General features: G+C 44.0%; 1 protein-coding gene across 5 annotated transcripts; it reads right to left on the reverse strand.

Moving 5' to 3' along the window:
- Window positions 1–861: 861 nt before the first annotated feature.
- Window positions 862–11,906, reverse strand: LOC111860666 (Golgi phosphoprotein 3-like). 5 transcript variants are annotated; one of them, XR_011984946.1, is made up of 8 exons: window positions 11,615–11,815; window positions 10,666–10,840; window positions 7,190–7,321; window positions 6,315–6,429; window positions 4,120–5,079; window positions 3,098–3,177; window positions 1,638–1,748; window positions 862–1,187 (listed from the first exon to the last, which is right to left on the reverse strand). XR_011984946.1 is itself a non-coding variant. In XM_023844568.2 (6 exons), exons 3-6 carry the CDS (start codon window positions 10,837–10,839, stop codon window positions 4,652–4,654), a joined length of 849 nt encoding a protein of 282 aa, XP_023700336.1. In that variant the 5' UTR covers window position 10,840; window positions 11,011–11,041; window positions 11,615–11,815; the 3' UTR covers window positions 3,743–4,651. The 5 variants fall into 5 exon arrangements, 3 of the variants coding, with proteins under 3 accessions (XP_023700336.1, XP_023700338.1, XP_023700335.1); XR_011984947.1 differs by lacking the exon at window positions 3,098–3,177; XM_023844568.2 differs by lacking the exons at window positions 862–1,187; window positions 1,638–1,748; window positions 3,098–3,177 and adding an exon at window positions 11,011–11,041 and having other exon boundaries at window positions 3,743–5,079.
- Window positions 11,907–12,703: the final 797 nt, after the last annotated feature.

Here is a 12,703-nt window from a genome sequence, read left to right on the forward strand (position 1 = left end):
ACATGCGTAACAGGACAGGCATTTGATATAGGAGATTGTAAGTCTTGTTCCTTAAAGGCAGCGTACAAACGCCGCATATGGGATTAAATGTGCCTAAGATAGGACACGATTCATGTTTCGATGTGAAAGTCGCGCCACTGTTTAGACAATATGCAATACTGCCATCTTAAGAAATGAACCAACATACCGCTAGCCCTGTATTTTTCATGCAGTCGATATAACAGAATACGTTCTCTAATTACTGCGACAGTCTCCCGGCCCCAGAATTATGTTACTAAGAATAATGACGTAAGACGCATTTAACGTCCACCTCAAGGTATTTCTTTGACATTGACGATTGTGTAAGACAAATTAGGCCTATGTCAATAATTTAAAGAATAACATAACATACGAAGTGCACGTAAATAAGTGAGATCAAACGAAATATCCACAAGTAATTAAACATTACTGGCATCATTACGAAATCAAAAAGACGTATTTGAAGAATTCAGGTCTGTTCGTTGAATTCCACAAAGAGACTCCTAATTAGAGAGAGACTGTAATTATTAGGATTATTTGTGCCAAACCTAAGTCTTTGGCACATTATTGTAACACGTAGCTTAAAGGTTTCAGAAGTCCAAAGCACTTCGGGGTATATTACTACTCTTGCAGTGTTGACCAAAGATTGCGAATGCAATGGCGCCACCTCGTGGTCATCAAAACTATACAGCGAAATCGTGCACTGTACTTAAGTGTCCGTTGAGCGGTGGTTCCCAATGTTGTAATGGTCGCGGACTGGTCTATATGGCGAATACATGGGCGATTTCATAAGTTTAGGAGTTTACAGTTTTTGAAGAGTACAGTTCGCTTCAACGTCGGGGGTCGTGAGAATATAGGCCTTTATTTTTGGGAATTAACCAGCCCTTCCATAAAACAGGGTACTCCGTCCTGGTGGAAAACTGACCGCGGACCAGGGGTCGGGAACCCTGATTGTAGACGATTAACTAAGCCTCTGGTTATCAGTCTTGTGTTTGCCGTCTTTCTGGGATGGATCGCGAACCATCTCTTTCGGAAGGGATAACAACTCCCCAGGCTCACACCACACAGACAGGGAACAGCCTGGAAAATGGTGGGTTTAGGCTGCAGTCTGTCCAGCGGAGTCCCCATCTGGTCCCATTGTCATTCTTGACTATATTGTTTTAACTGGCCTGAAAGCAAAAGAATGAATAAATGAACCTCAATTTAACTGTAGATAAAACAGTCCACTGCTACAGGGAATCATTTAGCACTACTGCGTCTGACTCCTGTGTCAGAGAATAGTTTTAAATAATAAATACATGCCAATTTAAATCAGGAATCTACTTGCCCAATAGTAACCAGTAGTGCCTAGCAGACCAGCAGTAAAATGTGTGTGTTTAAGTACAGCTTAAAATGGTAAAAATCATTCTTGCTCTATTGTGTAATGGGTTATTTCAACTCATGACAGAACATAGAAAAGGAGTGTTGTCTTTGAGGACATGTATAGTGATAAGAGTACTTCTGTGTTTGCTTTGAGCTCAATGGTTTTCTTCAGAATCGGAATTTCACTTTGTGTAGCAGCTTGACTGCGCAAATGACAGCTGTCGTGGCGGTTATTGTTCCAGAAAGGCGGCCCACACCTTCAGACCTGTCCCAGCGTCACTGTGATTGTGCCGAATTCTCCACAGGTCAGTGGGAGGAGCAGCAGTGGCCAGACAGGTTCACACGTACTGGTGGGTGGTGTCCCAGACCTAAGTGCACAATGGAGTTCACCTGATAAGCTGCACGGCTGCTTATGAAAACCAGAGGCGTGATTAGACTTCACACATCTGCATGCAGACGGAACCACAGCTAATATTAGAAACCCAGGGGGACACGTGACAGTGCTGCGGGCTGGGGGCCGCGTGTCCGGGGCTCTGGGTCGGCTTAGCATGTGGATCTGCGAGGTCCTGGTGTGTTTACTGCAGGAAACGTGGAACAATGAACCAGGAGATACTTCCCCACATAACAGACTTTATTTAAAACTTAATTGTTCTGCTTTATTTCCCCTAAGCCTGAAAAGATAAAAGATCAGAGATTTAACATCTATTAAAAGTGCTCTTTTTTTTCGGAATCGGCAGAGGAAGGTTCATTTACATTTCAGCTACTGTCTGTTTCACATCTAACACACTGGGGCACATGAGTCATGGTCCAATTAGTGCGCATGGGTTCACCACGTCCTCTCCCAAAGGCTGCCTCTGCCCTGCAGTACGACGACTTCTTTAATAAGATGATAAAAAAACAATAGGTTATATTCCAGGGAGGGCGTGTTTACTTTGGCTCAGAGACAGACAGCAGACTTTGAACCCCTGCCTGACAAAGGCAAGCCGGCCAGGCTCTCAGATGCAAATGAAGACAGACACGCGGATCAATAGGTATCCTTTGTTTTGACAGCCATCAAAACGGATCAGGCCGGAACTCTCACATATTCACCAAGGACCCTCCCCCCTCCACTTTTACGCCCACCTTCTCGGTTTCAAAGGATCAGTGCACAAAAGGGGGCGGCGCCCAGCTTTGAAGCAACACGCCCACATTCACTAGCCGAGTGTTTGCACGGCAGCTTCTCGGCAGTCGCGGAGGGCAGATGCCCACCCCCGGCACTCGCCAGCTGGAGTGGCGGCCATGGCCCTGTGAAGGCAGCACAACGGGAGGCATAGAGATGTACTGTAAAAATGGGCCTGTGAGGAGACAGAGGAGCGGCAGTAGGGTGTCTGGGGTACAGCTTCATGTGGGTCTGACCAGGGAAATATCAGCAGTGGATTTTTACAGAACTGATACAAGTACACAGAATCATACAGGTGGTGTGTGGCTCAGTGAGCTTTAGCCTCCGCGTCTATGACTGGAAGGTTGGCGGTTCAGATCCCAAGGTCAGAGGTACAATTTTGTTGTCAGGCCCCCACATTCTCCAAGCATTGTCTGACCCTGGTTTTGCAAACAGGTACATTGCTTTGGATAAAAGTGTCTGCTAAACCAAACAGTCTGAAAGCAAAGGAGGGAAATGATGCGGAAATCCAAAACAATGCAAAAAAAATAAAAAATGGGCAGACGTCACTATGCTCACCGATGCGGAGTGTTGGTGTTTTTTTTCCCTCATGGTGTCACTACATCGAATGAACCTGCAGCCGGGGCTGGTATATTTCCCTGCAGAGATTAATAAAAGCACTGATGATTTACAAATGGAGCTTCAACTGATCTGTGCAAAGCGAGGAGCCGTCCATAAATAGACCGTCAGCAGGGGTCTAATTACGGAGACTCTGGCCCTGCATCCATGGACACCAGGTACACGGCAGTGAGGGTCCTCTGGCGACCAAACACAAGGGACCATCAGAGCCAAAGCAGCAGGAACAAGGAAACGTCAACAGAACGAACAAAACCAGAAGCAGCACATGGCCGACACGCTTATCGTGCGACTCGTGTTTGAGGAGCAGCGCCTTCCCCTGCAGCCCTGGATATTATTTTACATCCGGAAGCAGGAAACTGCTCTAAAAACAGCCCTGGGGGCCAGCAGGGTCCAGGTGGTCTTAGGTAGCCCTGGTTCCTTTACTTTCTCTTCTTTTCCCCCCTTTCCCACTGTGCAGTTTGAGCTCTGATAGCCAGACGTCCTGATACACTGCTCACAAGCTCTCCGTTACTCCACCCATCTATATGTGTAAAGTAAAGCAGCATTTACACACGTGGCATGTCACACGGGCAGATGACAGACAGGTAACATCACACAAGCCTCCCTTGCTTTAATAAAGACCAGTCCGAATCAACTCCAAAACAAAAAAGGTATGTTGTTCACAAGTGCTGTAAAAAACATACTTTCCATTTGTGAAAAAAAAAAATGAAAGCCTTTAGATATCACTAAAAACATTATATCATCTTAAATAATTACGAGCACTAAATGATATAAAAACATCTGATATTATACCCAATATATACATTTTCTAAAAATATAATCATTCAACATCTAATTTGTTATAAAACATGGACAGTCAGCCATTTAAATCATTCAACTGCAAATATTAATATTTTCTATAATGTGCTGCAGGCTTAAATAGTTTGACAGATTAGAAACAACAAATAAACATAAAACGATACCTGGATTTAAATAGGTTTTGCTCCTCTAGTCACAAAAAAAAACCTTCTCATTCACAACTGAGCACATATTCCCATAGTATTCACCCATATCTAATAAACCAAGAAGTTAACTGCTCCTCAAACTGGACAGGAGCCAGTCAACGGGAGAGTGAGTTACACCGGTAAAAGTGGGTAAAGCACAGAGTCGCACTGATTTTATTGCATGTTTATGGGACAGAATGGACAGACAGTCACGTAACTAAGTTCCAGCACAGTCTGGCTGACATCCAGAGAATGGAGAGTGAGACGGGGGGGGGGGGGGGGGGGATCAAAGCAGAGAGCAGCTCAACAAGTAGATCATTATGAGAGACTAATGAGCTAGTTTCTGATACCGAATTATGACACTTCTTTTAAAAAAAAAAATAAGGCCTATTAAGGGAGTCCACCTTCCCATCTCACTGCTCCTACATACTTGAGCCAGCTCAAAGTGGGTGTCAGATACCGGGTGGGGGTGGGGGGGGGGGTAGCTGGGAACCTGGCCCAGTGCCCCACCTCAAGCTTTGCCGAAGGCGGCCATGACGGCCCAAATCATCTCACAGGCCTGAGCCTTGGTGCCCTCCGCGTCGGGGTTGCAGTCCAGCAGCGTGCGGGAGCGTGTAGACGCCGTCTCGTACTGCTCGTCGGTGAGTGGCGTCAGCACGTTCTCCAGCACGTCGGAGGCGTGAGCCAGCAGGATGAGCGCCAACATGCGCTGCTCCATGCGATGCGGGTCGTTCACCCAGCGTTCCAGCAGACTGTCCTGCACGCGCTTCATCAGTCGCTGCTTCTCCGTGGTGTTGGTGACTGGGTGTGTGGTCATGTCAAACAGCAGGAAGTTCTGCTTCTCCGTGGTCAGGATGCCTTTCTCCACCAGATTCTTGGCCAGGCGCTCGCGGACGTTGCGGATCTGGAAGTGCAGCTTAAGGGGGTTCCAGGTCTCTCCTGGGGGGGAGAGGCGTTAAAACCCACCCAACAAGACACAAATCCATTCACAAGAACCGGGGGGCCCTGGTTTCACTCCTTTCCACAGAGCAGATCTTACAGCTCAGTAGTTCTCAAATCATGGTACTTAGAGCGCCCCCAAGTGGTACTAAAGAAGACCGAAACTCTGTTTCTGTGATTAGAGTTATTATTCCCCCACCTGCATAGTACCTGGCTGCTTTGATTTGATCCAAAGTGGTACTTGGTCCAAAAGGTTTACGAACCACTGTTACAGCCTATCAAATTTAACTCCCAGGGTCAGGTTCAGCTGCACATTTATACAATGTTGTGACCCATGGACAATGAGCAAGACTTCAGTACCAAGTACACATGGTACTTGGTACAGGGACCCCAGCTAGCTACCAGAAAGAAAGACAGCACTGCAAGCCACCTCTCTGATGAAGTCAGAATCAGTGTAATTAAGGGTTTAACAGATGGAACGTGAGTGTTCTAATGACATTTACACTATACTCATGCAGTATTGCCTCGAGTTCTTTTTTGCACTACAAATAACATTACACTATACCAAAAGTAACTGCATACATCTGCGCTAAACTGTTAATATTCTTTTCCTTGGTACCTTTTTTCATACATTTTTTATATCTCCTTCCTTACTTATATTTGTATACCTGTTGCTAGACAAATTCGACCCCCCCCCCCCCCCCCCAAGAGGATGAATGAAGTCTAACTCCAAATCTGCATCCACAGCTGATTTCCATCCACTGTTCCTCAGGGAGTAATCATTCCATTATTTTGCAATACAAGGTTTTAGAGCTGATGTGGAATTTACGGAAGAGGATTAGGGCCACCATGAAAATATAATTTGAATTCTGACTTTTCTCTCAGAATTCTGAGTATAGAGATAAAGTCAGAATTCTGAGAAAAAAAGTCAGAATTCAAATAATATGTTCACGGTGGCCCTAATCCTCTTCTGTAGGAATTCTCAGAAATGGGGATGTAGAAGAATGAAAATATCACAGGAACTTCTAACTTCAGCCAGAACTCAAAAACGTTTGTCAGTTTAGCGGACATCTCGAAAGCTTGTTAAGCATTGATCACATTTAATTACATGTTAATGTCCATAGCAGCAAAGTGTGACCACCCACAGTAAACATCGACACGCATCAGGGATGGACTCTGGCGTCCTTTGGGGGACGCACCAGAAGACCTGATCCCAGATCAGTGGTAGAACTCACCAGTGAGGAGCTCGATCCAGCTCTGCACAGACTCCGGAGGCTCCGTTGCCTTGATGTGCTTGAGGGCTTCGTCGAGAAGTACGTCTCCTGTAGGGGCCTCTGACTTAAACAGAACCTGGGGGGGAGGTGTTGTTGTTATGACATAATATGGACTAAAAATCCACTAGCAAGCCCCTGTCTCACCCACATCCAACTCCCAGTAGGAGAGGAGATCCTCGCTGATACTGCAGGAACATGCTACTGCACAGGGCCAAGATATGGTCTCACATGGAGGGGGGGTCCCCGTTAAGGTGGGGTCATTCAGTTTGGCCACGACACCTCCCTCATTTAGCACTGTAAAGCACTACAATATACCCATCTAAAGAGGCATTATGCCGCAAGGTGATTCAAGCATCTGTGCTAAGCGTCTGAGCCTGTGATCGGAAAGTCGGAGGTTTGAGCCCGGGTTCGGCAGAACAGTCACGTGACCGTGGGCCCTTGGGCGAGGCTCTTAACCCCCCCGCTGCAGGTGGCTGCCCTTCGCTGCCTAACTTGCTCTCACCTACATACGTGTCTGTGTGTCATGGAGCGCAAGATGGGGTAGGCGAGAAGACATATGAAGAACATATATTAAGGGAATATGTATAATGTATCAGCAGCAGAGCCTTTTATGACATGTTTAACAAGGAGTCGGTGTACATTCAAACATCTGCACAACAAGGGATATCTTGGTAGTCTGTGTGTGTAGACTGTGGTAATAATTAACAGGATTGGCCACTCCTTCATGCCCGGTGGTTCCGGGGATAATCTGTGGGGTCCCCGTAACCCAGGAGTGGATAAGCGGTTAAAAACGGACAAAGCTTAATTGTTGTTAACAATGGACGCCCCCTTGTCACCTTGCGATCCAGCAGTCTGCGCTTCCGCATGGTGGCGGGTTCGAGCTGGATCCGCCCCCGCAGTGCCAGCTCGATGAGGATGCAGCCCCGCAGACCTGACGAGATGCAGTCGTTCCAGAAAGACGTGTAACCCTGAACAAGAACAGGTTCTGCGTCACTGACTCCGGCCCAAAATAGCAACTATCCATGAATTTAATGGCACATAAAGTTCATGGTTCACTGCAATCCTTACTTTTAGGATCATGGTTCCATAGAGCAGGGAAAAGAGTTTGATTTGAATTTTTTTATTAAAACCGCAAACATGAACACAAATAGGAACAGCCGCAAATCAAAAGCAATGCATCTTTCAACGTGTGAACAACGAAACCTAAGGGTTGCTTATTTGCACTTTTTTTTTTTTTTTTTTTACATTTTTACAATCAAAAACATCATAATGAACTAAATCTCATGTAAATTCTGTGTTCTCTACCTCCAAGTATGGTTGCATATCTGTAGCAATGCACACACTCAGAATTGTAAATATATGTATATTTTTAGCCTAGTCAAAATATCCTGGCAGAAATGCCTTAAATGCAACGGGGAAACTAACTTAGAGGCCGAATCTGCTTTGTTCCAGTCGTGCACGTGCGCGCACACACACACACACGCACACACACACACATTGTCTCAAAGGAGTTAGCATGTTGGCTGTTTCCAGAATCTACTATTATAGTCAGACTTGTCAACAAACTCCATATGTTCTCCAGTGTTGGGGCAATTTATTGGGAAACTAAAATGTTCCCAAACCACCAAATTATGATTGACTGTAACTAGCATTAATCATAAGCAACTCAGTCACAATTAGCATTAAGGCTTCCCATGTAAAGCTGCAGCAAAGCCTTTTATTACATTTCTATTCATAAGCCTGACCTGAATTAGCCAATACTAATAAACCTTTAGGTTTTTAAATGATTATTTTCGAACAAAGACCCAGCAGTGATATTCAGCACTGCTGTGGAGCCACTCCTCTGAAATTCCATTACGCTTGACAATCCACGCATGCACCTTGCGCAATAACCTTATTACGGGCCCCAAACAGCTCACTGAAGAACCAGCAGGACCAGACTCCCTTCACCCAGCCGAAGTATCACTAAAGTATGGGCACTGAAATTCTGTAAGGAATGTCGAACATCAGAAAGCACCTACTTATGGGATTTCATACATTTCTTTACATCTCGTTCCTTAATTATATCTGTATACCTGTTGCAGAACCAAACTGTTTTTCCCCCCCAAAGGGGATCAATAAAGTCAAGTCTACATCCACAGCTGATTAAGGATACTTTTTTTTTTTTTTTTTAAAAACAAAGAATTCTAGTTACACCAAATTCCAGCAGCACAAGGCCACACCTCTGACGCTTTGAGAACTACATCTGGTCCGTTTATCTTTTATTATGCAGAGATCCCACATCAAAGCCCTAGTTGCTTATTCAGGAGAAATGAGCCATGTTTCCTCCTGACGCACAAGCCTGTCCTTCAGCCTACATTCCACAAGATTTGTTTAAGACCATTAAGGGGAAAGTGAGACCCAACCTTGGAGCAGGACATTAGGATGGCGATGCCGGATACTTCAACAGAAAGCAAACACGCTAATCAGTCTCATGAAAAACAACTACAGTTAATCCAGGTTTTATTTTTCAGTCCTCAAACCAAGCCACATTTTAGAAACCCCTGAAAATCAAGGCCAGAGGAGACCAAGCAAGAACCGGAATGGTGTGAAAGCTCCGGTTTTAGAATATAAAGAACTTCATGGCAGGAAATGAGAAAGACTTGCTATGGCAAGCTAACACCCAGCCGAGCTACGCTAAAATGGCCACATCACTGCATGTTCTGCGAAAGACATGCTATGGCACGCTAACACCCAGCCCAGCTACGCTAAAATGGCCACATGACTGCATGTTCTGCATCTGCTCACGATGGAACCAAGAACCTGAAATTCTTCACCTACACATCTATCATCAAGCCAGGATTCTCAAAGGCCTCAGCTTTTATACGGAATACAGGGCTCAGGGTTCTGAACAGCCTATCAGCACTGGCCAAGATTAAGCGACATTATTTATAACCATAAAGCCTTTCTTGTACAGAGAGCATCCTAACGAGGCAATGAGTGCAGAGAAACACTTCACTCATACGCACGGATGAGCGCCATAGTCCACTTAACTTCCTTGCTCCTATTGTTATACACATGGTTTTTACAAGACAAGAACTAACCTGATTTACAGCTTTTTTGCACTACCGGGTAATTCTCTTACACACACATACCTTAGGTTACATATCCAGCTTGAAGCTACAAACCTGCTTTAATCATTATGAACTATATGGCACTTTTAAGGGAAGTACCAGGATACACTAGTAAAAAAAAACAAACAAAAAGGTACCTGCAGCATTTCACAGGTTCTGTTCAAATATCACAAGCCGCATTTGGACTTTACAGGCATTTTACCTGGCTGAATTTTTTTTACCAAATGCAAGTCTGTTGTGACTTCAACTATTTTTACCTTCACTAGGCAATAAGCATCACGGTCCAATTTGCATAGTGCGGCCTGTAACGCACAACCACCAAGATGTAAATACGCTCTCTTGGTTTTAAAGAGTCATTGCATAAGTTTGTGTGTATTTTTTAAATGATTGTCAGTTATCAAAAAGGGTCACTTGGAACCATAAAAGGGGCCCCTTTCAATTCTTTGAGCACCCCCAGCCTGAACAGAGATACACAGGTGACAGGTTACCCAGGCAGGGGTTACCCAGGCAGGGGTTACCCAGGCAGGGGTTACCCAGGCGATCTGACTAACAAATGAAGTCAAGTATCAGGCACCACAGTCCCCTAAACCCAGACATGAGAGCTTATTCCACTCAGAAGTGCAGCGACTAAAATGGATCAGATTCTAGTCCTCAGTGATAGCAGGCGAGTAGGTGATTTTTTTTTAACTGCACTGCTCTGGCTTTGTACGTCCTTGGTTATGGATCTGATTCCTGCCAGGGCTTTGAGAATTTTCATGTCAGGCCGACATCAATGTTCCCTTTCTATCAGAGGCCCATTGAGCTACTCCACTTGTCAGAGTGCCCCTTCTATGTTCCATGATGGTTTGAGTACAGGAAAGGAGGCAGAAGAAGTGGGAGTGGAAACACATGAGGCACCCTAGACAAACCCCACTACGGGCCCCCTTCATTACCCCTGCAAACCTCACCACCCAATTCACCTCCTTCATGGGGGTTAGCAATGGCAAAAGTTTATTAAACAAGGTCAGCTGAGGCCCCTACCCTGGGTAAACCTGTGCATTAACACCCATCTGCCTTCCATACTGTGATTTCCTCTCACGATCTCAATCCAACAATACATGCTTTAGATATAACTGGGGTCTTTAAACCCTGTGCTTCCTGTGTTGGGAATCCTGGACTGGAGACTCGTCTCTTTCAGGGCAGGGAAGGTAACACCATACCTCCTTATCCTTCAGGCCTAGCAAAAGGATTTCCTCCATGAGGGTCAGGCGAAGATCCTTGGAGTCACGCTCGTCGTCATCTGGGGGGTAACCTCCCTGGTCAGCGTCCTCCTCCTGGCTCCGTCTCTCTACCGCTGGCTCAGAGCGGCGACTCCGATGGGTAAGTGTGGTCATCCTGCTCACCGGGCCATTTGCAAGAGTAAAAACAATCACTACTATGTAATACAAATCATAAACAAATCACCAATCAGCCTGCCCAAACTGATTGATACTGACAGTGTTAATACAAGATGTAACACCAAATAATTTATCATTTACCAAGTTACCAGATAATATTATTCCTACCTTGTTCAAGACAACCAGTATTTATAAGGTCCTAAAACGTGGAATAAAATAAAACAGGAGCTGCTTATTCTGTCACAACTGTATCATATAAAGCAACGAGGCCCCGTCTTCTCCTGTTTTACTCTTAGTCGATATTTACGGCTGCGGGAAGATTTTAAAAAAAGATTTTCTTTTTAAGATTTTGGCTACCCTTGTTTTATGCGTACTAGGTTAATTAGTAGCATGTTACAAGTTAACCCGGCTAGCGAGACTCACGTGCACTGCGAGGAATGCACAGGTAAACTAAAGGAATGAAGAGAACAAAACCAACAAAAATAATCGCTGGAGATTTTAAAAAAAAAAACTCTCAAAATAAGTTACGTTTTCCTGGACAAACTGGTTAATACTTGGCAATTCAACTGTCGTGAGTTAAGACCCTATATTTACCCAGAAATAAATTGCAGACAAAGCTCAACTAAGTCAAAACGTGGACAATACTTGCTCCATAAAGTTATCTATGAGGAATCTGAGCGGTTAAACGATAATTAGCTTAGTTATCTCTACTTACAATTTCCTCGTCAGTATAAAATACACACACAGACAACTATCGAAGCATTTTACTCACTGTCAGTATGCTTGCCACCGGTTTTATATACAGATCTTCAATCAGTTAGTTTAGTTATATTTTTAATGTTTTCCCCTTTTGCTAAAAAAAAAATCGCAAAATACACTTAGCTAAACACTTCCTATAGTTGGAAAGCCTATCTGGCTAGGCGAAGTAAATGTAAAGTAAATACAAAACTTCCTGTTAATAACAACCAAACTTGATTACCTTTTGTGGACCCGCCCGTCTTAGAAAAAAATGACCAATTAAAACGGTGCATGTCAAAATTCACCAATGACCTAAATAGACCGACAGAAGCCCCGCCCACCATTCTTTGGCGCTTTGGCGGAAAGGCTAAAACTAACTGGTAACGTTAGGTTTTGGTTTAACTGTTTTATTTTTCCTCCCTCTGGAACGTGGGCTACTTTCCCAACATGACACTGATGTTAGAGCCAAGCTCTGAATTTAAGATTGTATGTAATTAACTGATTAACCATTATTAGTGCGTCTCATTTTATCATGCATTTCTCAGCAGTTGTCAAATATATTACCAACCACACCAAAACTAGCATACTTTCACAGGGTTTGCTGAACTAGTCATTCGCATTGAAATCTGGCACAATATGTGTCTTACGGGATCGCCAAGGAGGTGGCCTGTTTTCGCCCCTGAAAATGTAAATACGGTAAACTCATCGCACGAGGTCTCATTGATATCTCATTGAGCTTATCGTGCGTAGAAGGTTCAACGCATTTATGTATTTCTGATATTTCTGAAAAAAACGTGACACTGATATAAGGACATACAATAAAGTATCACAACACTCGTCATTAATCAAAAAGTAAATATTAAATACGTTATTGGCTCCCAAAGCCTTATTGAATATTTTACAGTATTTAGAAACGACACTTTTCGGTAAACCCAGTAAAATTTAGTTTTATCTGTACAACGTTATTAGTTTTCAACAAGCACATTAAATATTTATCGAAGGTGTAGTTCAGTACAAAATTTATTTTATTTTTTTCAATCTGATTGTCCATTTGCAGCGTTCTTTAGCAATAATAATACTGATTATTAGAATAATGATGATGATAAATGTTATTATTATAACA

Source organism: Paramormyrops kingsleyae, chromosome 23 (assembly GCF_048594095.1).
Source record: "Paramormyrops kingsleyae isolate MSU_618 chromosome 23, PKINGS_0.4, whole genome shotgun sequence".
Taxonomy (NCBI): Eukaryota; Metazoa; Chordata; class Actinopteri; order Osteoglossiformes; family Mormyridae; genus Paramormyrops; species Paramormyrops kingsleyae.